This window comes from Cygnus olor, chromosome 7 (genome assembly GCF_009769625.2).
Source record: "Cygnus olor isolate bCygOlo1 chromosome 7, bCygOlo1.pri.v2, whole genome shotgun sequence".
Lineage (NCBI taxonomy): Eukaryota > Metazoa > Chordata > Aves > Anseriformes > Anatidae > Cygnus > Cygnus olor.
The window spans coordinates 16,626,803-16,654,351 of record NC_049175.1 but is presented as its reverse complement, the minus strand read 5'-3'; the positions used below and the strand labels follow the sequence as shown (position 1 = coordinate 16,654,351).

General features: G+C 43.5%; 1 protein-coding gene across 4 annotated transcripts; it reads right to left on the bottom strand.

Annotated features, from left to right (window-relative positions):
• Nucleotides 1–561: 561 nt before the first annotated feature.
• On the bottom strand, nt 562–27,543 carry TUBGCP2 (tubulin gamma complex associated protein 2). 4 transcript variants are annotated; one of them, XM_040564264.1, is made up of 18 exons: nt 27,440–27,543; nt 26,471–26,641; nt 23,922–24,050; nt 23,394–23,570; nt 19,973–20,132; nt 18,115–18,322; nt 16,208–16,407; nt 14,868–15,057; nt 13,809–13,954; nt 12,967–13,147; nt 11,884–12,064; nt 11,000–11,172; nt 9,511–9,639; nt 7,933–8,053; nt 7,267–7,410; nt 6,541–6,669; nt 5,487–5,650; nt 562–924 (listed from the first exon to the last, which is right to left on the bottom strand). In XM_040564264.1, exons 2-18 carry the CDS (start codon nt 26,618–26,620, stop codon nt 819–821), a joined length of 2,688 nt encoding a protein of 895 aa, XP_040420198.1. In that variant the 5' UTR covers nt 26,621–26,641; nt 27,440–27,543; the 3' UTR covers nt 562–818. The 4 variants fall into 4 exon arrangements, with proteins under 4 accessions (XP_040420198.1, XP_040420200.1, XP_040420199.1 ...); XM_040564266.1 differs by lacking the exon at nt 27,440–27,543 and adding an exon at nt 27,279–27,359; XM_040564265.1 differs by lacking the exon at nt 27,440–27,543 and adding an exon at nt 27,032–27,150.
• Nucleotides 27,544–27,549: the final 6 nt, after the last annotated feature.

The following is a 27,549-nucleotide window of genomic DNA, read 5'->3' as shown; positions in this document are numbered from 1 at the left end:
TGTAAGGAGGGTGTAGAGCTCCGCATATGAACAGCATGAGCTGAAGGCTGCTGGGACACTTTGTTTTGCCCCACCAGCATCACCACCTCTGCCTACGACAGCGAGCCATGCGTATACATGTGCTGGTGTGACCAGGACATCTTGGGGTTGCTCACGGATAGGTGCTTAGAAGTTAGCTGTTAACTTTAAAAGTTAACATTTCACAACTATTTGTTATACTGTTTAAACTGATCCTGAATGTAGAGATCAATGATTGCCCACTACTACACCTGCTCCCAAACAGGCTTGTGCAATTCTTATGCCTGCACAACCCCACAGATACCGAGTGCTTCTGTGAAGGACTCAAGACAACATGATTTGAGTATCACGTATTTTCTTACCAGCTACAAATCCCACTTCATCAGTTTGAGCAGCTGATCAGCTCCATTCCAGCAGCCACCCAATTAGGCTGTCTTCACAAAACAACGCTGCAGGCAGCTGAGCCAGACCTCTGTGAACTGACCAGGATATAGTCACCTAAAGACTAATTTGCAATGTCAGTTCTGTTAACAGACAAAATAATCCTGATTTATTTTTTATTTTACAACACACGAATACATCATTTTACAATGCAGTTTAAAAAAAAAGGGACTTAAAAGCCTCAGAAGGCAAAACCCAACACATACAATCCAGAAGATCCTATATTCCCCTGTCTCTCTGCGATAACCCTTGTGGTTTGTTTCCAGCTCACAGTGAGTGTAGAGGGCTGGAAGTGATTGAGTGTCCTGTTCTCTGCTGGTGCAGAAGAGACGGCAGCTGCAGTGGGCAGCGGCAGGGCTTCACTGGGCAGCTATGGCTGTGTGGGGAAGCAGGGGAGCTGCCTTCTGGCTCCGCTCAGCAGACATGTGCTCCAGACGCTCTGTGTAGAACCCATTGAAGTCCAACCTGAGAGACAAAAGGCAGATAGTTCATCAGCCTCCTTGCTCACCTGCCCCAAACAGTGGCATGCAGCAAGCTGGATGTGCTGCCCAGGGCCTCCGAGAGCATACAAGTGCTGCAGCACGTTTGTCAGGGTGCTCGCAGGCAGCAAGGGGTTCCCAAAACACACTGACTGTTTTACAGGGCCATATGAATTTCAGGACGCAGTTTGCTGAAACGAGGGGGTCTGAACCAAAGCCATGTATTTCAGCATCTGCCCCGTGCCACACGTGTGCCGTGATGCACCGGAGACGTGTGCCCTGCTCTGGGGGAATGAGCCACTGAAGCCAACCGGAACAGCAGCCCAGCCACAGCAGGATTCTGTGTGTGCTGAAGCACGCTGCTGGGGGAAGCCCCTCACTACAGACCAAGAGGACAGGTATGGGCATCAGGCACCTGCAAGGACTGTATGAGGAAGCAGTGCATTTTACTGAGTGGCCAAGGAGCAACCCTACATGTCATCTGAGGAAAGGTGGGCTTTAATTCATCCCCACCATTACCCTGACTGCAAAAGCAGTAGCTATGTCCTGAAAATGGGACTTTTTTCAGGACTAAATTTAGGACTTGTTAGTGTTAGGTCAGAGGTTGGACTAGGTGATCTTGGAGGTCTCTTCCAACCTAGATGATTCCGTGATTCTGTGAAAAGACATGCAGGACAGTCTCCTTCCTAAATTATCTCCTTAAACATTGAACTCCTGCTGTATGAGGACTATAGCATGAAATCTACCAAATTATCTACTGAAACTACTGTGAAATGCAGTTTCCATTACCACCATCTTTTTGTTAAAACAATTATGTTTTAAACAGATTAATGATTGAAGCAAACAACTGGCTGAAAGCTGCTGAGGCAAAGTCACAAGTATTGCTGATACATTTAAATGTCTCTATAAAACAGACAACATCATCAATATCATAATACTGTGTCCTTAACAATCCAAGTGTCTCAGATGCCACAGAAACACCTAGCTCCACTCCTGCTGTGGCCTTCCTTAGGCAGCTCTCTGCACTATGAAGCCATGTAACACACATGGGGCTCTTCAAAATGTGTGCCCTACAACACCAAGTGATGAGTGTGAATCACACAAAAGTTACTCTCTTCATTTCTCAAATAAGTTGTTCCAATACTCAATGAATGGGCACAATATTTGAGTTTCATGTTGCTTAACAACCTTGCATAAATGGCAACAAAGTGTTCCTTGACATTTTTTTGTGACTGTGGAAAGCAGCCTAAACAGATGGAATTTACTGGTTGCTTTCTCGTGGTTGAAAAGCTTACATCTCTTTTGTCCTCTAAATGATATAAAAAGGAAATGCAACACCGAGGCAGTCATATTTACCGAATTTTGATTCAAATCTAAGGGCTTATAAGGCCAGGACTCATTTACATCCTTTTCCATTTCAACTCTGTTTTTACAATCAAATTATTTTTGATAACTTTCTTAAGAATTTGCCTGGTGCTTCCTCAAACCCAGCTTACACTTCAGTTTCTTGTTCTGTGGCTGCAACTTTTATTTGCTGTTTTTTTCTATTATCACTTCGTATATTCTGCAGGTCTTACTCTAAGCTCAGTCATTGCTGTTGCCTCCAAAATTGTGAAGGAAGGATATCTGATGAACGCTAGCTGCACTTGATGAGTAAAGTTTTCAGAGTATTTGAAATCAAAGTCACCCATCCGACAGTTCCCCAGACTGTAATCCTCCTTCTGCCTGCTGCAGAGTGAAAGAGAGACTTTGGGCATTTTCTGCAGTTGCCAGCTCTTTGCCAGCACTGTTGTTGATGAAGCCAAGACACGAGCATCTTCAGCATACTGAAAAGCTGAATTATGTGTGTGCTTCACTGCTTGAAGAAACCCCTCTAGATCTCTATCTTCTGTTGTTTGATGCTACAAATATGACAGTTGGTCCTCAGTTACTCAGTAAAAATGTACAGGTACTATAAACTGAATAAATATTAAGCAGGACTAAGTAAATAAAAGTATTAGAATTATGAATAAAAGGTATCCATTACCTATTTTACATTTTGACAATCATCTTTAACAAATAGTCAATTAGAAAAGACCAGTATTTCTTACAAACTCCTCTGTCTCTCTCTCAAGTATGGTATTTTAGATGGTAACCATCTCCATTCTGCTTCTTGGGTTCCTGTTGCCATAGAGTCCAGGACTCAATCCAATAATCTCTACAGACTGAATGAGAGCTAAATGTCAAGTCTGGGCATTCACCGTGGGACTTCCACTTTTTAAAACATTATCTAGCAGCCTGTAGAAATAGAAAGACATTCTCTTGTACGGCCTGCTAACACACAGAACTCCAGCTGAGAAAATAGGGACATCTGCTTTATAATTCAAGATCCAGCTGTGTCCAACATCTTGGTGAGGGGTCACATGATCCTAGATGGTCCAAACTGGGGGACTTAACAGCAGTGACAGTCCTGACAGCATAAAGACCTAGTACCCAATATTTCCTCTGCAACCCTTGAACAGAAACGAGGCATGGAAGTACCTGAGGGCAAAGGCCTCAGACCCTGTTCCGAACAGCTTGTCGCAGCTTAGCTCACCATCCTCAGAGCAAACTGACAAGGAAGCGTTTTGTTTTCCCACATCCTGCTGAATCACCATACTTCTCTTTTCTTCAGAAGCAGGAAGTGCTCTTAAAAAACAAGCTCTCATTACTTGAAAGAACTGTCTCCACAGCTTCCACGGCTCAGGAGTTAACCTTCTGACACAGCTAACACTCATGTGTGGTCTGTAAAACACAAAGGAATCTGGTGGAGGGTGACTCCTAGCCTGGACACCAGCGACCCACAGTTGAACAAGATGCACCGGAAATCTCCATGGTGCTATGCTAGGAAGAGCAATGGAAGGAAGGCAACACCTGAGCTACCACCAAAAAAAGACATTAATATAATCTCTGGCATGACGTGATAAAGTGTGATGGAAGGCTGCTCCAGGACATCTGCTGTTCCATGGTGGAAAGAATGGTCAAGCACTTGACATTCTTCTGAATTCCTGAGTAAGCTGAGAACCACCTCCAGCCTTGGGCTGAGCTGGATGAGGCCACCAATGGGAGGATCTCCACACGTTCTTTACGGGACTCAGGGACTGGGCTGTGATGCTCTTCTATTAACAGACCAGGTAACTTGGTCTTCAGTAGTGTGTTGGCTGTGCCCAGTGCTGCCTGCAACGATGTCTAAGAGGCTGGATCATGGAGTTAGTTGCCATTAAGATCTCCTGGATGAATCATCATAAAAAAGCCAGTCCATTGGAGCTTGTACTGGAAATGATAAAATAATAACTGTCCTCCCTTACATGATGAACGCAGGGAAGATGACGTAATTTTCTACAGTGGTGTGGGAGCTGGTGGGCTAGATTTCACTCCTGGAAGCACCCGTGGTAACAGGAATGACAGATTTTACTCTTCAACCTTGGTCTCAGCTGTGTGACCACATCTCAGGCATAGCAACAGATGCCAACACAGGAGGCTGGGGGCCATGTAAATGTACAGTAGTTGCTGATCAAGAAGTTCTCAGAAGTAAAGGACAACTGGAAGCCCAGTCTCCTCTGGAATACTTCACAAAACAATATCTGAACACGTAGGTACCAGGGATCCTGGACAGGACTGTCAGATATGGCCAGAAAAGGCAAAGGAAAGTTTCAAGAGCCATAGCATGAGGAGGAGACAACAACCTGCATCAAAAAAATCTTCCTGAAGCCTTTACTCTCTCTCTTATTTCAGGTGTGGCACATCTCAATGAAGGTGTAAGAATGAATGTGTCTATTAGGCTTACAAACATAGAATGAGCACTTAAGAAGCATTGGTATTGAAATATTTTATATTCCTGAAACTCTGAGCCTCTTAAAATTATGCCTCTGTGCAATACTGGAAAAAATAATTTTGTTTGTTTGTTTGTTTTTAAGTGCCTAACAGTCTGCAAGAAGCATTACTGAAGCGTTAGAGTCTTTGCCAGGTGTGAGGCAGTCAGTATCCAAGAGCTCTTATACGCAACTCCACCATGGAGAATCTTTGAGTTAACAGATGCCAACTCCTGACAAACATTTGCCTTCTTATTCTGTGGTCACGCGCATGCCTCAGCCGAGCATTTCCAATCTGCAGGCTGACCAGTTTCATGAGTGTTTAACTCTTGAAAAACATAGTCCAGCCATAAACATTAAAAGCTGTTATCAAAATAGGCATTTCTGATTACGCTCTTGCATGTATTTCTCATTTTGGAATATTTATGCTGCATTCAGGAATTAGCTAGCATATTAAGGAAAAAATCTGTCTACTCAATGAGATAATCCCCATGAAAACTAACATTTGTACTAGATTTACAACATTAATAGAAAAAAAATCACATAATCCAAATGATTATTTTTAAAGGTATGGGTTGAAAAGCAAAGCAACATTTCTTGTGATTTCAGTGTTATCACTAATGGAGGAGATGCACAGTTATAAACATCAATCATTTCTTCCGGGCTGAACCTGAGTACCACAGGAGGGAAAGTTACTGAGAGAAAACTACTGGCTCACCTGTAGATGATGTTGAGCATGCTATGCTCACAGTCATTGGTGCTGTAAACACTCAGCTTGTCCAACAGGTCCAGCAGATGCGTAGAGAAATTAGTATCAAACTTGTTGATTGTTGCTTCGAAGCCAGATGTCAGGTGGAAGTTGTCAGCATGCTCTGCTAAAAGCTATCAAAACAAAGGATGAGTAGCCTCACATTTGCTGATTCACACTTGCTAAGGAGATGAAACCATTCCCTCCCTTTTTCAAACCTGTTCAAAAATATTGCCATAAAACTTAACAGTCACTCAGGCACTGAAAGAAGATCTCCAAAGCAGTTGCAAGATCCTGGGTAATTAAAAACCTTGTCCTACCTATCTGGGAGAACACCAGAGTAGATCCCAGTAGAGTAAACCTCAAATACGTGCTGTTGCTTATTTTCAAGCAGTAGGAAAAGTCAGTAAGAATAAAGGGAGTGTTGCCTAAGCCAGGCTGCAACCTCTGGAGTGCTCTCATTGCCTTGCAGTGTGATGGACTCTAGTGCCTCTGTGCCAGAGAGGGGCTTTCAGCAGGACAGGAGGCAGTCTGCTAACAGCAGAGCGTGCCAAACAAATGGCTTAGTAAGCATGCCTCTAGACATGGAATACAGACAACACAAACAGGAATAACAGACAAGAATACAGACAACACAAACACCCCAGATATGAAAGGCTGTCACACTCACAGCTTTTTGGCTTATCTGTCATGAAATGCAAGTCTGGAAATAGGCAAGTTCTTGAGCTGCAAAAAGCCTGCATGTATCCACTGCACATCTGAAAACACAGCTAAGAACTTAAAAACAAGTGCAGTGAATTCTGTGGGAGACAAGGTCTTCAAAGCAGACTTTGAGAGCACCATCAGTGCTCCACGCTGCCCTCAAAAATGCCCACAATTCTGCGAAGATTCTGCTTTTGGGACCAGTGGTGCTCTAGAAACCAAATGGTCTATCTCCAGGAGACAGGAAAGCCACCCTGACCAGGCTGCAGCCCCAGGCAGCATTCACAGAGGAAAAGGCTGAGCTATTCCCCCAGTGCCCCACCTTGTTAGTCAGCTTCTTCTTTGCAGTCTCTTCAGCACGCTCCTCCTCTGTTGGTGGGCCCAGCATTGTGCCGTGTTCTAAGGTGAGCCGGTCCATCTCATTATCCAGCTTCATGCTCTGGGTGAACCTCTTGGAAGGACAGAGGGTTGGGGAAACAGTGAGCTCCCATTTTTTCCACTTTGCAAACCATGAGGTTGACTCAATCCTGCTAGCCCTGATGCTAGGTAATCCCAGCGAAAGCTAACTCTCTGAGATTAAAATTACAGAGTTAATACACAAAACCGACTTAACCCAAAGGAAGGTGTTTTTCTGTTTTTTTTAAGGCTCCCTGACACGCTGGCTAGAATCTGCCTAAGGAGAACAGTCTTCATAGGTCCTTACAACAGTGTGTTAAAAACTAGAGAGCATCTTAAAAACTACAGAACTTACACCTCTAATTCTGCTGCAGAAATGGATGAAGAGAGGTAATGAGGTTCATATGAACCTGATCTCGGTACTGAAATAGAAGAGCACAAAGGCAATTTTGCAGAGGGAGAAGCTATAGAAACCACTTGGAGGAAAAGTCTGAGCCATCAAAGCTCACAAAGCCTGTTGGTGGGGGAAAGAGAGGCTCTTCCATATGTACCAATGACAAGAGGGGTAGAGTTGAAAGAAGGGACTGTCGGGGCTGTCTGGCACCCAAAGCAACTGATGCCAGCATGGTAAAAATGGGGAGGCTGTACATACCTGCATGCAGTTTGTGAACATGACACAGACAGACATCAGCTTGGAGAAGATCTTCAGCAGCTCTGGATTGGTTAGCATGCAGTCCTTCAGGCAGTTATCCAGGAAGCTCGTATGATGGCTCAAGACATCATCAATATTAGAAGCCTATTACAGGACAGAACATTAGTGAAACAAACCAGGACAGCTGTGCTCCACTGGACCAAAGCTCTAGGCCAGCATCCTGCTTCTGACAGTGACCTCTGAGACATGCTCTAGGGCATGTTGAGCTACTTCTCGTGTACCTCAAGGAATCAATTGACGATGCCTAGACCTGCTTGTAATCTTTGCACCCAGCATCCTTCTTCCTTTTCCGCAGGTTTCTTTTCTCTGTGTAAAGTGATGTTCAGTAGAACACCACCTTTCCATAGCAGGATGAAGAGTATGGGAGCTGGGAATAGACAGGAGGATGCACAAGAGGAAAGGGATACATGACTAACAAAGCAGAAAGGTTATGCAGAACAGCAGCAGAGTTTGTAGTGTGATAAGAACAACAGTTCGTCCAACAAAGCGTCTTCAATAAAACACTGAACAGTGGCCTGCAGTAACTGAAATTAGGCAGCTTTTCCCTACATTAAATTTGGTAACTTAAGAACTTTGTTTGAACTTCTCTCAAGCACACACGCTCACCAGTTTCAAGTTTTTCTCAAGAATGTGCCATGTTGGCTCCATCACTTCAAACATCATGTAATACTGGATATTCTGTACAAAATTCAGCATCCGCTGCCGCAGTGTGAAAGCACCAGCAAACCTAGGGGAAAAAATCACACCCACACAACTTAGAACTAGCAAATGCCATGGAGAGCTATCACTAAGCTTGCACAACCAAGCGAAGCAGAGAGCTAACTATTTCTGTCCTAGCAAATTCACTGCTGCAGTGTGACAGTGATTATAAAGTTAATGGAAAACATCTCTGATTATTTTCCACTTATTTAAATGGCTTTCCCTTAATTTTGAATCTGGACAGTTAATTTGAATATTTGCTCATACTCAGCCATAAATGGACAGTATTAAAGCCATTTTACTGGTGTAGCTATTCACTAGAGTAGCTCTCACTAGAGTGAGACATGCATTTGTTAGCAGGGTAAAATATAACAAGATAAATGGCTCATGTTTCTTTCTAGCCTATAAATGCTTGCTTGTAAAATGAATACTTAAAAATATTAAATTTAGTCAAATCACCTGCCACCAATGGCATTTAATGCAATTTCACCTTTGCAGGCCGTGGTAGAACAGCGGGATTATATACAGGTTCTTTCAATGTTAATTTACACAGACACTGTGATGCCAAACTAAGAACTGACTTCAATAAAGTGGGAGAGTATATATAATAAATATATATATAATATAAATATAATAAAGGTGAGGGATACCCACCCTAGGGGTTTTCAGCCACAGTGACCTGTCCATTGCTGGTGACAGTCACGCTGTAAACAGGGGGTTGCACTAGAGACCACCACAGGTCTCTTCCACTAACCTCCTCTACAATTTCAGAGGAACCAGAGCTACAGTCATGTTGGCTGAGGTCAGGACCAAGGCAGCTGAGGTCACCTTGTGACAGGAAAGTGCCACTGGCAAGGCAGAAGGGATTGCCTTGCAGTGCTGGCACTTCTCTCGTGCTCCAAACAGGCATCCCCTGCACTTGGTGTGCAGCTCCAAAGACTAAAATCTGCCCTCAGAGATGGAACAAGGTAGAATGATTTTCTAGGAAAACACCCCACCAATTTTACCTTATTGACTTGGTATGACACCAAAATCCCAAACGTTAGCCAAGCTATGTGAAGGTCATGAGTCCTTGCATAGTGGCCTGGCTAGAAGTGAAGGACGCTGCTTTTAAACTACTGGGGCCTTAACTAATCTTTCTGATGCTAAAGTAGCGAGCAAGACGATGTCCACAAACGTACTCTGCTGTAACTGCTTGGTATATAAAGAGCCAACCCTAAAGATCATTGGCTTCCTTTTCTAAACAAAGAGGAACAAGTTCCTTTTCTGTCAACAAAGAGGAACAAGTCAAGCAGCACAAAGATTATTGAGCACTTTCAACTGAAACCTAAAATGTTATATTCTGACCTCTCTTAGCCTGTCAGAAATTTGTAATGATCTGTTTCCTGTCAAAATGATCTGATTCATGTCATGACATACCTAACTAACATGGAAACAAGGAAAATCAAAGCTTCACAACTGACCCAGCAGGAAAAAAGGCCGTACCACTTAGCTGAATGTAGGGAGAACTGCTTGGCTGTCTTATTGCTGATCCAAACATTGCACAATTGTCTTTCCACATGTTTGCAATAGAACATGTGTCTGAAAAGCATCTGGTATCTTGTCAGTGCTTTCCTGGAAAGAAAGGAGAAAACCATTCAGATTAAGCCCTCTTCTGATTGACAGACTAAGTAAGCTATGAAGGCTGAAGCTGCTCAAAGGCAAAGAGACTTTACACAATATGTTCCTTACGCCTCCAGACACACACAGATCTGCACTGAAATAATTCAAACCAAAGAAAAAAATAACATTTGTAATCATCCCAAAGAATTCCTCTCCAAGGAGACCCTCCTCCATACTTCCTGCCACAAGGTACATCACCAGACTCCTTTTCCAATTCCCTTGAGCCACCTGTAGAAAGGTCACTCACATACCTACTGGGATGGAGGGCTGAAAGCCTGTAGTTTTATACCCGGTGCACTAAGACTGCAACGACTGCCAAAACAATTCACCAGGATTCTCCAAAAAGATGAAGAAAAACTGTAACCAAGCTACAGGCAGCAATACCGTGCCAGCAATGCACTGCTAGAAACAGATGGGGATGCTTATTTATAGCGTCTGAGACTGGATTCAGGTCTGCATTCAGACACTTCCGTGTAGGTGTCTACAGAGCTCCAGTCGACACAGTTTGTGAAACTGCATCATATAGTATTTTCACTCCATAGTTACCATCAAAGTTAATACGCTCGATTTGAGAGAAAGAGACAATTTCTAAGGCATCATGTCATTAGGAAAGTCCTGCTGTGTCAACTGATTTTTTTAAAGGAGAAATGAGGGGAGAAGCTAATTACTGGCATTTAGCAATCAACATCTGACACCCTTTTCACATAACACTGCCTGTCCCATTTGCCCTGGCTCACAGTAGCATGTCTGCCAGTGTTCCTCCAGGAGAACAGGAGACACATTGCAGAAAAAAATTAAACATTTGGTTCCTCCTAATTCCATTAAATGCAAAATGGCTTACACAGTAATTCTAGCAACAGACTGTATCCTTCTAGTTTGTAACCAGGGCTACCTGAAAGGACTTTTTTTCTGCCCCTCTACACCTAAGAAATGTTTGACTGGAAACATGGAAACCTTCTAGTGAGAGTTCATTTTCAAATGAAGATCTTCTCAGGGAGATCCTTCAAAAAGCCATGGACAAATGAACACTGGGAAACTGGTCACAAGAAGACCATGGACCAGGCTGAGATTCTATTTAAAATGGAACCTTGATTTTCCAAGTATGTCTTTGGCATAGTCTGTTGGGGCTATACTGACAATCGATATTCCATAGTCTGTAAGAGGGGATCAGCAACCCCACAGCATTTTCTACTGGTTGATTTTTAATGTCACTTTAAAGACATTGACTTTGCAGTATTTTGCTATTTGCAAATGTGTTTTAACCCCATACAAAAATTTCTGCCTTTTTTCCTCCAGTGGATGAATACTTTACCTGTTTATAATAAGGGACAGAGGCCATTTAACGATGTAGTCAAAGGAAAATGCTTCCAGACCGCTGAGAGTGAGCTCTGTGGGATCTGCACTAATAATGGCCTTTTCTTGTTTTGTTTCTATGGCCAATACCCTCAAGAGCTGCGTAATGAGGTCATGGGGCATCAAGTCAATCTATAGAAAGAACGGGAAAAAAGTGAAGTCAATAGGGTACTCACAACTATTGCGTAGCAAGAGCTATGTGGCAGAACAACTGCATTTTATCCAAGTTGCTCCCAAGACATCAGATCAACCTAGAATACAATGGTGAATGGTTTGATCTGGACAGTGCTACAGCAGACAGCAGAGAGTGTCACTGTAGTGTTTGACTATCAGCATATAACATACTACTATGCCACTAGTTCTACCTTGTCCTCGGCCTCTATCAGGTCAATTCAGATTCCACACTCCCCAAGTGCAGCTTCTGTGACACTTCACATTCTGTAAAATACTACAGCAGAAGCCCTTGACTTTCACCTGAGATGTAGTAATCATTATATGTCAGGGCATCTAATTAGATATTTTCTTGGACTCCAGAGCGGGCATCCAAGCCCAGAACAAGCATGAGACATATGCTACTGCTTCCATCTCATCCTGATGCCACCAAAAGCACCTTCTCTGTGTTCGGATATCAGCAAGAAAATGTGCCCCCTTGCACAGGACAAGTGCTTCCCATTGCTAATGTGGATGAAACAGGACTTAACTCAGAGAAGGTCTGCAGAAATATAGGCATTAATTCCGTTTTCCTTGACTGCACTTTCAGCAGCTTCTTACAGGCACGCTGATTTTCCTAATAGTAAACCTTCTGCTCAGATTCAGTTATCTTCTGCTTACATACATTCTTACCTTTAAATCGTCCTTGAAAGGATCTGTGTTGGCTGTGCTCATTCGCAAGGCTAATTCAAGCAAAGCTTCTAGCCTAGTAGTTATGATGTCATCTACAGGCTTCTTAAGCTCCTCTTCTGTGAGATCCATAAAGTGAACAAAAAAGTCCCCTTGATCCATTAGGAAATAGTGTTTTATAGATCTGCTCAGGAAAATGAAGATAACTGATTACATTTTTAAAAAACAAACTTTTTTACTTGTTTACAGAATGCACTGATATAAATAACCCATTTGAAAGCTAGTCTTTCATTCACGTTCCCCTCCTTCCCATCACCTCAGTCAGCATGCTTTTGTGCACTCATATCAGGGTTGCTGCTGTTCTTTTTTTCTTGTAAAAATGCACAGTAAGAAAAAAGGTATGCACTACACTGCTAGGCAAAGGATCATATTGCTGCTCTCCAGAAAAACAACCCAGCCTCCACAGAGTCCAGATCCATCCAAGAGGCAGTTGCTAACTTAGGGGAGAATCCTGAACTCTCCTGCCCAAGTATCTGTGCTGACTTTTGAAGTATTCCATGTACTTGTGTTGACTTCTGCTATAGTATGATGCATTAACTTCAATTTTTACATGGCATGAGGAAGAGTCAACTGCAGCGGGCCAGGAGCTTGGAAACAGCTCACAGGAGAGCTGGAGGACGATATTAGCATCTGGCCAAAGATCACACACGATCACTGCCATTTTCAGAGTGAAAATGGGACTAGCACAGTCTTAAAATACTGTGGTTACACATGGGGCATGGGGGTGTGTATCAGTACTGGGCTAGACAAAGCCACAGCCATCTTGACCTAGTTTTGGTGGTAGCCTTCAACTAGGAAGTTGGACTAGAGACCCCTAGAAGTCTCTCGCACCCAACATTTCTGTGATTTTATGCCATTTTTTATTATTTTGGGAAAAAAAAGTCTTATTTTTTTCAGGTCAACATTTCTAACAGGAACAGAGCTAATACAATAGTAATATCCCAAGAAAAGAGAACTAACTTTAAAACCTTATTTTCATTATCAGAAACAATCTATTTAACATACATTTAAGAAAATAAATCAAACCTCAGGTGAGCCACCAGCTCTTTCTCCTCCATTAGGAAATCCAGAAGAACTTTGCTAGCATAGTTGTATGCTTTTTCTATTTGTTCCACATACGCTCGCTCTTTTAAAGTATAGATGACCTCTTTAGCCACAGGGCAGGTAACATCACGTCCACATTCTCGCACAACATTCAAGTATTTTCCTGGAATAAAAGAGAAAGAATGACCAATATTCACAACATTGTATGTGCCTCCAAGAAAGAAGCTTCCAAATCACTATCATGAAGCAGAAGATACACTGTGAAATGTTTATATTAAGTTCTACAGAAAGCTGGAAAGGATTTAAATGCCTTTCAAAAGATGATACAGAATTTAAATTAGGCTACTAATAACACGTTTAAGGTGATTCAGAAAAGTTTTTGGTTTTCCAGTGGTGGTAAAACACCTTTGCAGATAGCCAGAAACTTTGAAAATCTGGTGCTGTACTTCAGATATAGCTTTTCAGGAGTTTGTACTTATGGCAGGGAACAATGGTAACCATTGGGTGGCATGCTTCCTTCAAGTGCCCAAACTAAGACTCAGTGTGTCCAAACCTCAGCCATCTAGCTCCATCTAGCTAGCTGCTAGAAAACTGTACCCATGTAACAGAGGACTAAGACAGAAAGCTCCTCTTCCTGCTGTACTCCTTCACACATTTTTCTATTTACATGATTTGGAGTTCCTTTTAATTTCCTCTTTTCCTCTGAGAAGTTGCAGCTGGATAACCCCATGAACTGGCAAAGTGTGATGACATTTATTTCATCTTTATGTAAAGAATGGCAATGGTCATCTTAGATTTCTCTTATATCAGAAGCATATCTTTACCTGTGCTTAGTATTTTGTCAGCCATTTTCTGTAAGAATGATGGAATCTGTTGCTGTACAACAGTATATCTTTGATCCCAATACTTGTCATTATAGTCCTCCTGAATCTTCTCCTTCTGCAACTCGTGTTCCTCCACCATGAACTCACTGAACATTTAAAGGAGATGTTTAGAAGCAGGAAGTGGTACAATGAGGATTACTTTTTTTGACCTGTAAACTGGTAATATAATCTATCAGAAACAAGGTCTCATGAAGATACATTCCAACTGAGAACTGAAATTAGTCTGTATTTGTAGTAAGAGAAGCATTTTGTGGAGTTTTTGCGTTAATCTGCAATCAATTATCACAGATACAGAATTTTATAGGGCTCAGAAACCAAGCCTAAATGTTATTTGGCTGTTAGTGTACAAGTGAGGAAGCTGGCCTTTGCTTTCTCACCATCAGGAAGGCATTCTCTTTAGCTATTTTAGTTTCTCCCCTGTTAGGATTCTGAAAATGTGGGGAACAGAAGTGTTGCATAAACTATTAAGAACAGAAAAATGCTTTAAATGATTCTACAAGACAAGAAACTTTAGAGTGCTGTTAACTTGTATCAGATTATCATATTAGTGGACTACATTAACACAGATTCAGTGAGTTATCACACTTGCGCCTTATGAGAACAGGGTTCAGCCCCATCCTGAAGGGGATGGGGATGTGGAAGGAGAACACTTCAAGTGGGACAGGCATGGTAAGGTGGAATTTGACTGGATTACATGTTTGAACTATTGTGCCATTGAATTTGGAAATAATTTCATTGAATTTGGACAAATAAAACAAGTGAGTGTGCCCCTGATTGTTTAACTATTGAATCAAATAGGAAATGTAGTTAAACACACTCCAGTAGCTCCCCTTCCAGGCAATGTTGCCTTGTGTACCCACTGCTGCTCGGTCTGGGCACTTAGGCTATGCAGACTCTATAAAACAGAGGGACGGGTACACTAGAAAATGTAAAAACCGGAGACTGAAACAATATTTCTTAACTTTTTGATTTAATTTTCATTCCTTAGCTGTTCTTTACCTGTATGGATCATTAATGATGCCTCGATATATCCACTTTTCCAGAATTTCAAAATAGGGCACACTGGCTGCCTTGGTTAAATACAGACACAGTTCCTGGGCCTGGCTGTCTCCCGTGTAGTTGAAAGTCTTATCATGGAGTAAGCTCAGGGTTGATCCTCCCATACACTCACCTTTATCCACAGAAGTAGCTAAAATTAAAAAAATATAGGTGTGAGACACAAGGCTCTTCATTTAAATACATAAATTATCTGCACAAGCTATGTTGACAAACATAATGACTTTAGTAGTTGATTAGCTGACATCAACAGTTCTCCTAGTCAGCAGTAGACTCATCCTGTACATCTGTGAAGATGCAAGGCTGTTCCACCAAGCAGCCAAAAGCCTTTAGCCTGAAACATGCTGAAATAAAATCCCAAATGATCCACCTTACAAACAAGCAATAATGAAAGGCAGTTCTCCAGACAAGGAGAACTGAACTCAGGCAGACACAAAGCATCTGATGGCTCAAAGTCCGAAAGGCTTCTGGGCTAAAGAAAACATATACAGAGATCTTTCTTTCCAGACACTAATGAAAGAATCCTACACTTCAGTGACTTGCTTGTGAAACCTCTAATCTCAAAAGTACATCCATTCTCCAACATAACACTGAGCTAGTCACACATACAGCTTGAAACACCTGATTTTGGGTAGGCTGATGGTAAAATTTATACTTTGCATAGCAAAAGGGATGTAAGGGACAGAGGAAGAGGAATACAGTACTGTCATGAATTTTGGATTGAAGTGAACCTTAATGTAGATGGCTAACTGTTGTGTTCCAGAAACCTGAAAATTTCAGGAAACATGAATACCAGGAGGGATGATCCAACTTCGGATTCTATGTAAAACAGATTTTTATGTCCAGATAAATCCTCTGGGCTGAGTAGACAGAAATATAAAAGTATTCTCATGCCAGAGAGTTTAATTTAATCAAAATTATTGAGGAAACAATACAATGAAGTAAGAAATGGAAGGTATTAAAATGGTATTAATGAAAGTGCTGCAATTCATTCCTGTAGGAAGGGTTACCTGCCTGGCGGTATTCCTGTGAGATGTGCAAGCAACATATGTTCTCAGATGGGTTGCAACCGTGCCTCATCACTCAGCACACTAGTGTAATTCTGAGGTATCCAGAGAGGGCCTGTTCTGCCATTCCACTATGCGTGGTGCAGGGGATGGCCACTGTTGATGCAGCGCCTCTTGACGTAATGATACATGCCCTGTCTGTACTGTTACTGTGTACAGTTTTCAGAAGCCACCATCACGCACCTGTCAAAACGATGACTATTTTTTGAAACTTACCAAGTGAAGCAAGAATCTCTAGAGTCCTCATTGTGGGCTGGATATAAAACCAGAGTTTCTGAAGTGACAGAAGTCCCTGTCTCTGAAGATGTTCCAGCTGTGTAATTAGTATCATGTATTCCTTGATCAGAGTACGCATAGCAGCAGCCAGAGCATGATTTACCTGTCCATACTCAAAGGAAGACTTCTCCTCTATAAACCTGCAAAATGCAAAATAGAAACTCCTGGGTAGACAAGGCAATTTCCATCATTTCCAAGAACTTTAACTTCAGGAGACTATACTAACACGAGCAGACCATGTGTTGCAAAGCATACCAGTCTTCAGCTGGAGTTTCAGGTTTCACATTTGCTCTGTGTCCCCCTGCTTACTTCTCATTACCAAGTTTCTTAGTACAGAGAGCGGTGGGAAAATGTTTCCTCTCAAACTGCAGGGGATCTAGAATTTAGAGTAAAACCACTATAAAAAGTGAGAGCCAACATTTTCAAGGTGATTGCCTTCGTATAAGAAACAGATTAGAAGACAGGAAAAGATCTCAAAAGGAAGCAGTATCATGGACCCAGACACTGGGGAAAATATTGTTGCTAGCTTCTGACCCTACATGCCACAGCAGGGATTCACCTTATCAGACTTAGACGGCTTCATATATGTTAGTGTGCTGGTTTTACTCGGGTGGGCAGCCAAACTCCACCACAACTGCTCTTTCACCTCCCCTCCTCAAGAAGAAGAGGGGAAGAAGAAAGTATACTGGAAAGAAAAAAAAAACAACTCACGGGCTGACATAAAGATGATTTAATTAAAGGGAAAAGGAAGACGGGGAAAAAAAAAACAAGCAAAGGCTGTGCAGAAGCACAGAGAGAGAAAAGAAATTACTCTCTACTTCCCATCAACGAGCAATGTTCAGCCAGGTCCTGAGAAGCAGGACCTCAATAAGTGTAGTGGTTGTTTGGGAGGACAGACATTTTCATAACAAGAGCCCCCCTTCCCCTTTCCCACCTTTTATTGCTGAGTGTGACACCATATGGTATGGAATATCCCTTTGGCTGGTTTAGGGCAGCTGCCCTAGTGATGTCCTCTCCCCATCTCTTGCCCACCCACAGCCTGCTGGCTCTTGGGGGCGGTTGGAGGGAGTCCTGATGCTGTGCCAGTGTTATGCAGCAATAGACAAAACGCCGGTGTGATACCAGTGCTGTTCTAGCTACACGTGCAGAGCACAGCACTGTGTGGGCTGCTGCAGGGAATGTTAACTCCATCCCAGCCAGACCCAGCACAGTTAGTGGACAAAGAGAGATGCTTCCAAATACAAGTCACATCAAGGAGTTGGGTAAAAGAGACCAGACAAATCGCTTCCTTAAAGTGTTTCTTTCTCTTTTCTGATCTTTTAGGGACATCGAATCAAATACAGACATCCACACTACAAACGTCTGCTGTCAGTGAGGGGTACCTTATACTAAGGCCTTTCAACAATTACTTAAGGTAGCTACCAGAAACTAGGCAGCAGTAGGCTGTGTCTCCTGCTCAGCAGCAGACACAAAGGTTGTCTTAGTCCTGGATGCCCAGAGGAGATCAAAAGGCAGGAAGCAAAGAGAAATCCATAGCAGAACAGGAAGAGACAAGCCATAATAAGATGACACATCCCATTTTTCCTTTGTCTGAATGCACCAAGACAGTGTTTGGATACAGCAAAGGTGAGGTGAATGTAAAAGTGAACATGCAGCACAGAGGAAAAAGTCAGAAAAAAAGAAATGCGGTCAAAACCATTTCAAATAAGGTGTCGTTCTTATTTTATATCCTCAAAGGTTTAAATTTAGCTTCGAAGTCACCATCTGCAAAATGACAGACTCTATATTCTATATCTTGATGCTCAAAGGAGAACATCCTCCTCTGAAAGGAAATGTCAGTTCTGTACCTGGTGACAGCAGAGTAACTTGCTGCTACGGGAAGAATCCTGGTCACCAGCTCTTTGATGGACAAGTCCAAGTTTGGATCAACCGAAAATGTTCGGTTCTGCCTGCCTACGAGAGGCTGTGCTGTGATGTATCTTCCATCCACACCAATCAAAACATATAGCAAGTCCTCCACAATCACAGATTCTTGAGAGGCTAATGGCAAAGTACCTGTTTTCAAAGAGAAGACAAAAAAGCACACGATCAGAACATGCCATAGTACTACTTTATCATTCATATCATTTTGATTGAAGACCTGAAGCTTAAAAGGAAGACATACTACCATACAAAGAGAACAAAGATCACACAAAGCTGAACCAAGATACAAAGAAATACAACAGAATTAGGGCCAGCTCCAAAATCTTCTACCTTGCCTTCCAGGAAAAAAGAATCCTTTGGTCATTTATACTCAAAGTAAACCAGGCAGACAGGGCTATACATCTGACATCTGTGACCAAGAAAACATCACTTGCACTGCTGATCCTTTCACTGAAATGGGCTCAGTTATACTAGATCTGAGGAGTTCTAGTCTTGCTGACAATTCCCCCTACTTCCCCTCATTGAAATACTCAAATATACAGTTTAAATACAGACACAAAGAAATGCTAACTCAGCAAAAGCTGCAGGTGAACCAGAAGTTGCAGGGTCTCTGAATGGCGTAATCAACTACAACCTACAAAGAAGTATAGAGGACTCAACCTGAAATGTAATATAGTATATCAGAGGACTGGATCAGAGTGGCTACAGCACTCACTACGGCAAACCTTATCTCATGAAACTAGGTAACAGTCCCTCTCAGTTTGTAGGACTGTATGTGCTGGTGCAGCATTTGACAGTCACTCACCAGTGATTACTGGGCACTACGGAATTTGTTAATCCCTGGAAAAAAAAACATTTAACTGAAGATATGACTGAGAGTCTCAGTCATGTATGATTCAAAAGCCTCAAATAAAAGCATGTAAAATGTATGCATCAGGCATGCCTAAAACTCCCATGCAGCTAAAAGAACCATTTGACAACAGGGAAACACTCAGCTCTGCTATTCAAATCAGCATCTCAGAGAAAGAAGAAAGACAGAAGATCTATGTGCAGCAAAACCATACTGGCCTTTTCCAAACTTTGACAGAACAAATGGTTCTGAGCTTGCTAGGAACATACCCTTAAAGGACGTCCCAAGAGTACCCAGCAGAAACACAATGGTGGATTTATTTATGTATCATTATTTAGGGGCACCTCCAGGAATGAGCCTACTGTTGTCATTTTCCACACAGTCCAAATTCACATCAGAAAGAAACTACAGGTTTCCTACAGGAGTTCTATACACAGCTCTGCTTAAAGCTATAACACAAGAGGGTAAGATTGGTCCCTTGCAGCTCTGGCTAGAAACGAGAGCAAATCGGGCAGGTTGTTATAGTCTTACTGGAGAGGAGATTGAGCTGGATGGATTAATGCAGGCTCCCTTGACAGGTACAACTACAGATTTTACAGCTGAGAATAGAGACATGATTCTCCTACAGTAGTATTTTATGGAAGCTGTGACTCAAGAGAAAAAGGACTGGGAAAATGCTAAACAGATTAGATTGTGTGGTTTAACAATCGGGATGGAATTCAGCACAGGAGAAGCACTGAAGAAAGTAAGTTTGTTGGTGGTGGGTTTTGTTTGTTTGTTTGTTTGCTTTTGGTTTTTTTTTGGAACCCTGGTCTTCATCGGCAGAGTCCAAGGAGCCATGTTTTGCTTTCATCCTGAGCGCGATGAAATCTGAATGGTACTTCTGAATGGAACATAATATGTCAAGGTAACTTTCCCTGTGTATCACATACCTATAGGTACCGTTGTGTCAGTGCTTAAACTGGTGCCAATTAAGAAGTCACCAATAAGTGCAGGTCTCTCATATACCCAGGATGGAAATACTGGAACAGGCTGACCTGAATTCTTCTTGTTTTGCTTATCTCGGAGCACTTTTCGTGTAAGCTCAAGAGGCTGTTGAGAAAAGAGAGGGAGAGAGAGAAGGAAAAAGAGAGATCTTCAGAAGTGCAAGAAATTTTGAATTTTAAGCAGAAATTCACTGAAGCTGCTACCTTGAGAACAGAAAATAGAATAACTGATGTTACAGTAGCACAGCACAGGATTTGGTCTATCAGTACCATCTAGTCTATTGGTCTCAGTGCTGCAGAGATGATTTTTTATACAGTTGGCCTTCTTTTTATTGGAGGATACATCAAATAATGCCTTGCTGTATGCCTCCCCACCAGCCTCGGTGCTATGGCACAGATATGGGAGCAGAATGGGGACATGCACAAGCACCAGGAATCTTATTAGTTTGCAAAGTGCACCACATAAAAGCCAGCAAACTACTTGCAGAAGCTGTAAGCAGGAACATCTTATTCAAGGAGCACTTGCAGACAGGTAAATGAACACTTCTGAACTCAGTTTCTGCAGAGTGCCCAGTGAGCAGCTGCATCTGAAATGCAATCCCGATAATCCACTGGTGGAAAATAATGGTGGTTTTTACTCTGAATCAGAGTCAGTGAAGGAATTGAGCTCTTAAAATGTCAAAAGTTTTCATCCCCAGCTCTGGATATCTGCCAGTAAAATAAATGGAGTGAAAGATTAATTCTCAGCTGTAGGGGCCTGCACGACATGTAACCTACATGAACATTTACATCCACAAGTGCACAAACATGGGGGACATGCTTATAAAAGCCATTTCATAAGCTCTACAAGCACTTATGTGAAATGGGATATTCACAGGGTCGTTTTATTTTCTTCTCGTAGAATGTCTCAGAGGACAGTGGAATGTGGGAAGGAAGCGAGCAAACATGAGCTTTGCATCTTAAAGAACAGTGTTTTTATGTGTGAATTGGAGTTGGACTTGATGATCCTTATGGGTCCCTTCCAACTCGGGATATTCTATGATTCTATGATTCTAATTCATTCACCCTGGGGCTGACCCCAACCATTCCCCACATTCTAAGAGATGCCCAGTGTGAGATCTTAAAATCCTTCAAACAAGAATCAGCAATGGGACTGCTCCCCTAGACAACACTAGTTCTGCTGGTGTTTGCTGCAGCCTCAGTCCTGGCATAACCCTGGTGCAAGGTCCTCAGACCCGAGAGGCACAAGATTCATAGCCTTGCAGAACATCCTATCTGCCTGGGAGCCTCTCTGCAGTGACAGCTGTGCCTCTGGATTTCTCTGCCATCTCTACAACAGCTCACAGAGCACCTCTGAACAGAAGAGGTCTTCTCCAGCAAGCTTCAACTCAGGGGTATTGGATTCAGGGGAAAAAAAAAAAAAAAGTTTGACTCCTGGATTAAGCTGGAATTCTGGAACACCAGGAAGAAAAACAGATGAGGTCCAAACATTCCCACAAATATTCTCAGGATAGTAAGATTTGACAGGAGACCCTTTTTCCCCACAGAGGAGCAGCAGCCATAGGCTAGGCCAGCAGGGAGATGCAGGATCTCACTCCTGGAGGGACAAAATGACACCCACCCTCACTTAGTGCAGGTGACAGTTCCGTGAGAGGGCGGCTGAGATATTTCTGCTATGTGAGTTGATACAGTCACAATGACCCAATGACCCTGAGCATCAGACCTTTTATGAGAGTTTCAGCTCTGTAAGCCTGAAGAAAGCATAAACGGAGCAGCAGGGAGGCATAAATCTTTTCAATTGGCTTACATTGCCATTTCAATTCCTTTGGTTGTGGAGTCATATCCGTGCCTCAAAGGAAAAGCATGCATGGGAAACCAACTTGTAATTGAACTATACATCCTAGAGAACACTGCTTACTCTTCTCTCCTCTTATAGCAAGTCCACACATAAATCCTATTAAAAACATGGGTTATCTTACTGGAAATTTGTCTTTCCTTCATGATCTAAATCAACCGCTTGACTCGAAACATCTGTGGATTTGGATGAGTCAAGCAAACAGTCTGTGGACACATGCATTTCACAAATATCTGTGGAACAAGACCAGCTTCATCACTGCCTGACAGAGGATGGGGGGTTTGCACTCCCCATCATCACATGCACTCAAAGCCCTTAAAGCTGAGAGACCCTGTAGGCATCCTTAAACACTGAACATGGAGAGTCCCCCTACTGAGTATTCACACCCCATCAGTATGAACAGACAACACACACAATACAGACACAGCGATGCCTCCACAGACCTCAGGCAAAGAGCTCCAGTGGCACAGACTGCAGACTGAAAAGACCCTGGCATGTGTTTTCTAAGTGTTCACAAGCAGGCCCACATCTCAGAAACATTCCGAGCCTATAGGTTTGTCCCTTGATAGATTTTATTGAATAGTCAGCCAGAAGGCAAAACAGAAACAAAACCAAAACTCTGAGGAGAATGGAAATCACAAAATTTTAAATGGAAGAATTTGCACATATTGTCCAGTTACTCACTACGGACCTCTGAGCCCCCATTCTTCTTCTCCTTCTCCCCACATATCATCTTTGCTTCTGTCCAAATAACTGTTCATACTGTTGCTCCTGTGCCTTCTGCAGCCAAAATGCCTAAGCATAGCTAGGAAATGGTTATTTCTATAATTGATTATAGGAAAAATGATATTTGGATTTAAGTAATAATCATCCCTTTGAACTTTCTGGCCTACCGATAATGAAACATTCACCTGTTTTCTAAGCCTGTGTCTTACGATGATACCATTTACTTTTACAGTTGTTTCATTTGTTTGTTTGTTTTTTCCCTTTTTCTCTTTGACTGGGATCAATTTGAAGCATTTATTACAGGAAGACTCATTCAAATAGCTCAGCAGAAAGAATGGCTGTGCCCACTTGTGGAATGATTATGTGAGGCATTGCATCCACATATCTGGGAGAGTACAATTTTCAGCAAGGATGGGACAAGTCATAAAGGCTGCTGGGCTCCTGAGTAAGCGCTACTACAGGCAGAAAAGGAAATGCCTGCACAGGTTAAAGAGGTGGTTTGAAATGGGAAAGTGAAATTATATTGATCCCAGCCACTAAGGACTGCTGTGGCCTAAAATCAACTCAGCTTTACTGACTTAAATAGAAAAGGCCACTTTTATGAAGAACAGCACAAAGATTTAATATAATTTGACTAACACATCTTGAGAGAGAATTTATATTATCTGCATGGATAGGAACATTTTTAATTCCACTAGACGATAAAGGTTAAGAAAGAGCACAGCTACATGCAAGCAGTAGGGAAAGATCTTGTGCCCAAGGCTAGGGAAGAGACTAGGCTAGTACCTGCTGTACACTGGAGTTGGCTGTGACACTGCCTAGCTGCTTGCGTAGCTCCTCAAGCTCCTGTAGAGATATCTTGGAAGTAGATGAGGAAATGGAAAAATTTGTGCTGCCACTGGCTGCTGCATTTGCTGCAAGTTCTGCTCTTTCTTTAGCATTTTGTTGCAAATACTGGAGTGTCTGTACGTACACAAAAAAAAAGAAGAGATTTTGTGAATACTGGTCAACACGTAATAAAGTAAAAAACATCTGACCATAAGATGGTTATGCTGCATCAGACCACAGGTCTTCACATCCCAGTATCATGTCATAAAGTGGTCTACGTCAAGAGGAGCATAATTCTCAGCAGTGCTTTAATGTAAATGCTAGAACTGGTTATATTTAACAGAAAATGCTAGAACTGGTTGTGTTCTGTTGATTTCAATGCATTTCACTTAACATTATCATCAGAAAGTGTGTGCACTTAAAGCCACTGCATTGCTACTACTTCTGAATACTTACAACAAACTCAGTTCTAACACAGAAACAAACCTCTTTATCTTCTGTGAGCTTTGACAGTAGATATACTAAAGAATCTAGATGTCTTGTATTTTTAGACTTCAGCTCATCGTACTTCTTTAAAAAATCTTCAGGTGTTCGAGAAAATTCTGCTATTTTAACCTGTAAAACACCACATTAATATTAAATGTTTAACAGACATTATCATCACAGCATTCAAGGGAGGAGCATTATGCAAGGATGGAGACAAGGTGTAGGCTGCTGCTGGCTCCAAAGTACTTCAGGGAATAGGCTTTGGACTGAATGATATAGCATTGGCTTCCTACTAATAATTACAACAGAGGTGTGGGAGGGTCCTAGCACTTCAGGTGATGGCCATGGTACTGCAGGAGTGAAAAGATTAAAGAAAGCACAAGCTCTGTAGCAGAACTGACTTTGCACATGCACAGTCTGCAGCAATACAGTTTTGTATCAGCAGCTTTATTAAGGCATTTGGCACCGATGAAGCCACATCTGGACACCAGGTCCTCTTTGGGGGCTTCACTAACAAGACAGATATGAACGAAAAGGATTGAACCCAGAGCAGGGGCACGGAGATGGCAGGGCATGTTGCCCATTGCCCACAGAGGGGCTGCAGACTTTGCCATGAGAGGAACAGCAAAAGCACAGGAGGCACTGACACAAACTGCACCAAAGAAAGCCCAAGCTGTCCCTGGGGTCTTTTACTGAGAGAGCAGTGCTGCCCTGGGATGTGGCCTAGGGAAACGGAGGAATCTCTTGAAGGTACGCAAAATACAGCTAAGCAATCTGCTGTGGCTAAGATGTTGGCCCTGCTATGAGCAAAGGGTTGGACTACGGATCTCCAGCAGTGCCGCCTCCTTTAACCTTTCCACATTTCAATGAACTGTAGCTGTAATGTAAATGATGCTTAAGACTGGAGTACAATGGCCATGGAAGTATGCCTGGTCATGAGAGTGTCAGGCTTTAAATCCCTGATACCATGGGTGGGTACTCAGAAAGAAAGTCAGATATTGTTCAGACAATCACATTTCATACGATTACTATTTTTCATTTGTTTTATTTCTCCAGAGAACAACAACTCTAATTACAATTTGAAACAACCATCACAGGCACAAAATAAGCTCCTTTTAATTTTTCTCCCAGTTTTAACAAACCTCACTTTCTTTCACCGGTCCCTCCAAGATGCAAGGATTTTTTACCTTTTTCCTGATGAAATCTTTTCTACTCTAAGTTGAAAATCAAGACTCCAGATGAGATTATACACAAAGAAATCACACTGAAGAGAGTTTATGCCAAGTTTCTCCATAGGATGCCTTGTCTTCTTGGAGCCAGCAGCTTATAGAATCACAGAATCATTAAGGCTGGAAAAGACCTCCAAAATCTTCTGGTCCAACCATCCCCCTACCACCAATGTCACCCACTAAACCATGTCCCTGAGCACCACATCCAACCCTTCCTTAAACACCCCCAGGGACAGTGACTCCACCACCTCCCTGGGCAGCCCTTTCCAAGGCCTACTCACTCCCTCTGAGAAGAAACGTCTCCTACTTTCCAACCTGAACCTCCCCTGGTGCAACTTGAGGCCATTCCCTCTAGTCCTATCACTAGTTACCTGTGAGAAGAGGCCGACCCCCAGCTCCCCACACCTCCCTTTCAGGTAGTTGCGGAGAGCAATGAGGTCTCCCCTGAGCCTCCTCTTCTCCAGACCAAACAACCCCAGTGACCTCAGCCGCTCCTCTCAGGACTTGTGTGCCAGGCCCTTCACCAGCTTCATAGCCCTTCTCTGGACACGCTCCAGGGCCTCGATGGCCTTCTTGTACTGAGGGGCCCAAAGCTGAACACAGTTCTCGAGGTGTGGCCTCACCAGAGCAGAGTACAGGAGGACGATCACCTCCCTGGTCCTGCTGGCTGCACTAGTCCTGACACAAGCCAGGATGCCGTTGGCCTTCTTGGCCACCTGGGCACGCTGCCAGCTCATGTTCAGGCGAGCATCGACCAACACCCCCAGGTCCTTTTCCCCTGCACAGCTTTCCAGCCACCCTGCCCCAAGCCTGTAGTGTTGCATGGGGTTGTTGTGACCGAAGTGCAGGAGCTGGCATTTAGCCATGTTGAACATCATCCCCTTGGCCTCTGCCCATCGACCCATCCTGTCCAGGTCCCTCTGCAGGGCCTCCCTACCCTCTGGCAGACCGACACTTCCCCCCAATTTAGTGTCATCTGCAAACTTACTGAGGGTACACTCAATTCCCCCATCCAAGTCATCAGTAAAGATATTAAAGAGGAAGGGCCCCAACACCAACCACTGGAGAACACCACTGGTGACCGGTCACCAGCTGGATTTAACTCCATTCACCACCACTCTTTGGGCCCAGCCATCCAGCCAGTTTTTAACCCAGCAAAGAGTATACTTGTCCAAGCCGTGGGCTGCCAGCTTCTCCAGGAGAATACTGTGGGAGACCATGTCGCTTTTAGCAGCAATTGCAAAGGAAAAACAATGCTTCAGTAGGTCTGCCCGCGAGACTTTAAACACATCTCAGCCATGACTACAGCACACCGTTTACCTTAGCACTGTGTGCAGAGACAGTGGTGGTAACATACGGCGTGCGGTTCTTCTGTAGAAGATCGATGTACACTTCGGCTCCTTCCCCTCCATGAACACGCAGCAGGCTGAGCAGCTCGTTGACATCGTGGTGGATGCGGAACTCGCTCATATTCCTGCCCGAGGTTACAAACTGCATGGTGCACAGAAAGGAAGGCAGTGAGGTATTATTTTGCTTCTACATACGAAAACGTAACCACACAAGCAACATTTCCTAACTTTATTATGAGCCCACAGGGTACGCAGGGACATTTAATTGGAACGAAGAAATACGTGTAAGGGGAGAAGACAAGCAAAACTGCAACTCCGCATCTGGCCTGGTTTAACTCTACTCACTTTAGATGCGGGTGAGCCAGCAGAGGACTTTTCATGGTGGAAGTGACACTAGTTGCCAAGTTACTGCCTCTTTACGAGAAGAGCTGGCGTGCTGAGCAACACGCTGCAGACACAGCCAAAACAGTCTATGCCCCCACTGCTTCTGGAGTTACTCAGCGGCAGCTCTTCCACGCTGAAGGGTCTTTGCCTTCTACTGCCCTTTATTACGAACGGATGAACGCGAAATTAACCGCCAAAGTCTGCAGTTACGACGGCCACAAGTAAAAGAGCAGGGCAGAGCCACCAGCGAGGGGTCCGACACCGCAAGCCTTACACGCGTCCAGCATCGACCGCATGGACGCGCTTTTGGCTTGCCAAAAAAATAAAGAGAAAAAGGAAAAGGAAATGGAAAAAAGAGAAAGAGGAAGAGAAAGAAGAAAAAAAAGAAAAAGAACCGTTTGGAGCGGCTGCCCGAAGGCCCCAGCGCGAGGCTCCGCCCGGCGAGGAGCCCGCGAGCGGTGGGTCCCCGCCCCGGGGCCAGCCCCGAGCGGCGGCTCCGCTCCCTCCCGGCCTCCGCCGCCGTGCCCCCTCCCGCCCCGCCGCGCCCCGTCCTCACCCCGCGGCTCCGAGCGGCTCCCCCAGCCCCAGCCCCAGCCCCAGCCCCAGCCCGCCGCGGGACTCCGCCCGGAAGCCTCCGCCGCCTCCCCACGGAAGCGCTGCTGGCGC

What these genes read in the sequence shown, in the direction of transcription:
- TUBGCP2 (XM_040564264.1), bottom strand. Translation starts at nt 26,620, where the DNA reads ATGAGCGAGTTCCGCATCCACCACGATGTCAACGAGCTGCTCAGCCTG. An exon ending in GAGCTGGTGGCTCACCTGAG is followed by an intron (nt 12,065 to 12,966) that starts GTTTGATTTATT and finishes TTTCCTGAGCAG; the next exon opens with ATCTATAAAACACTATTTCC. An exon ending in TGTTCACAAACTGCATGCAG is followed by an intron (nt 6,670 to 7,266) that starts GTATGTACAGCC and finishes TGTCCTTCCAAG; the next exon opens with AGGTTCACCCAGAGCATGAA.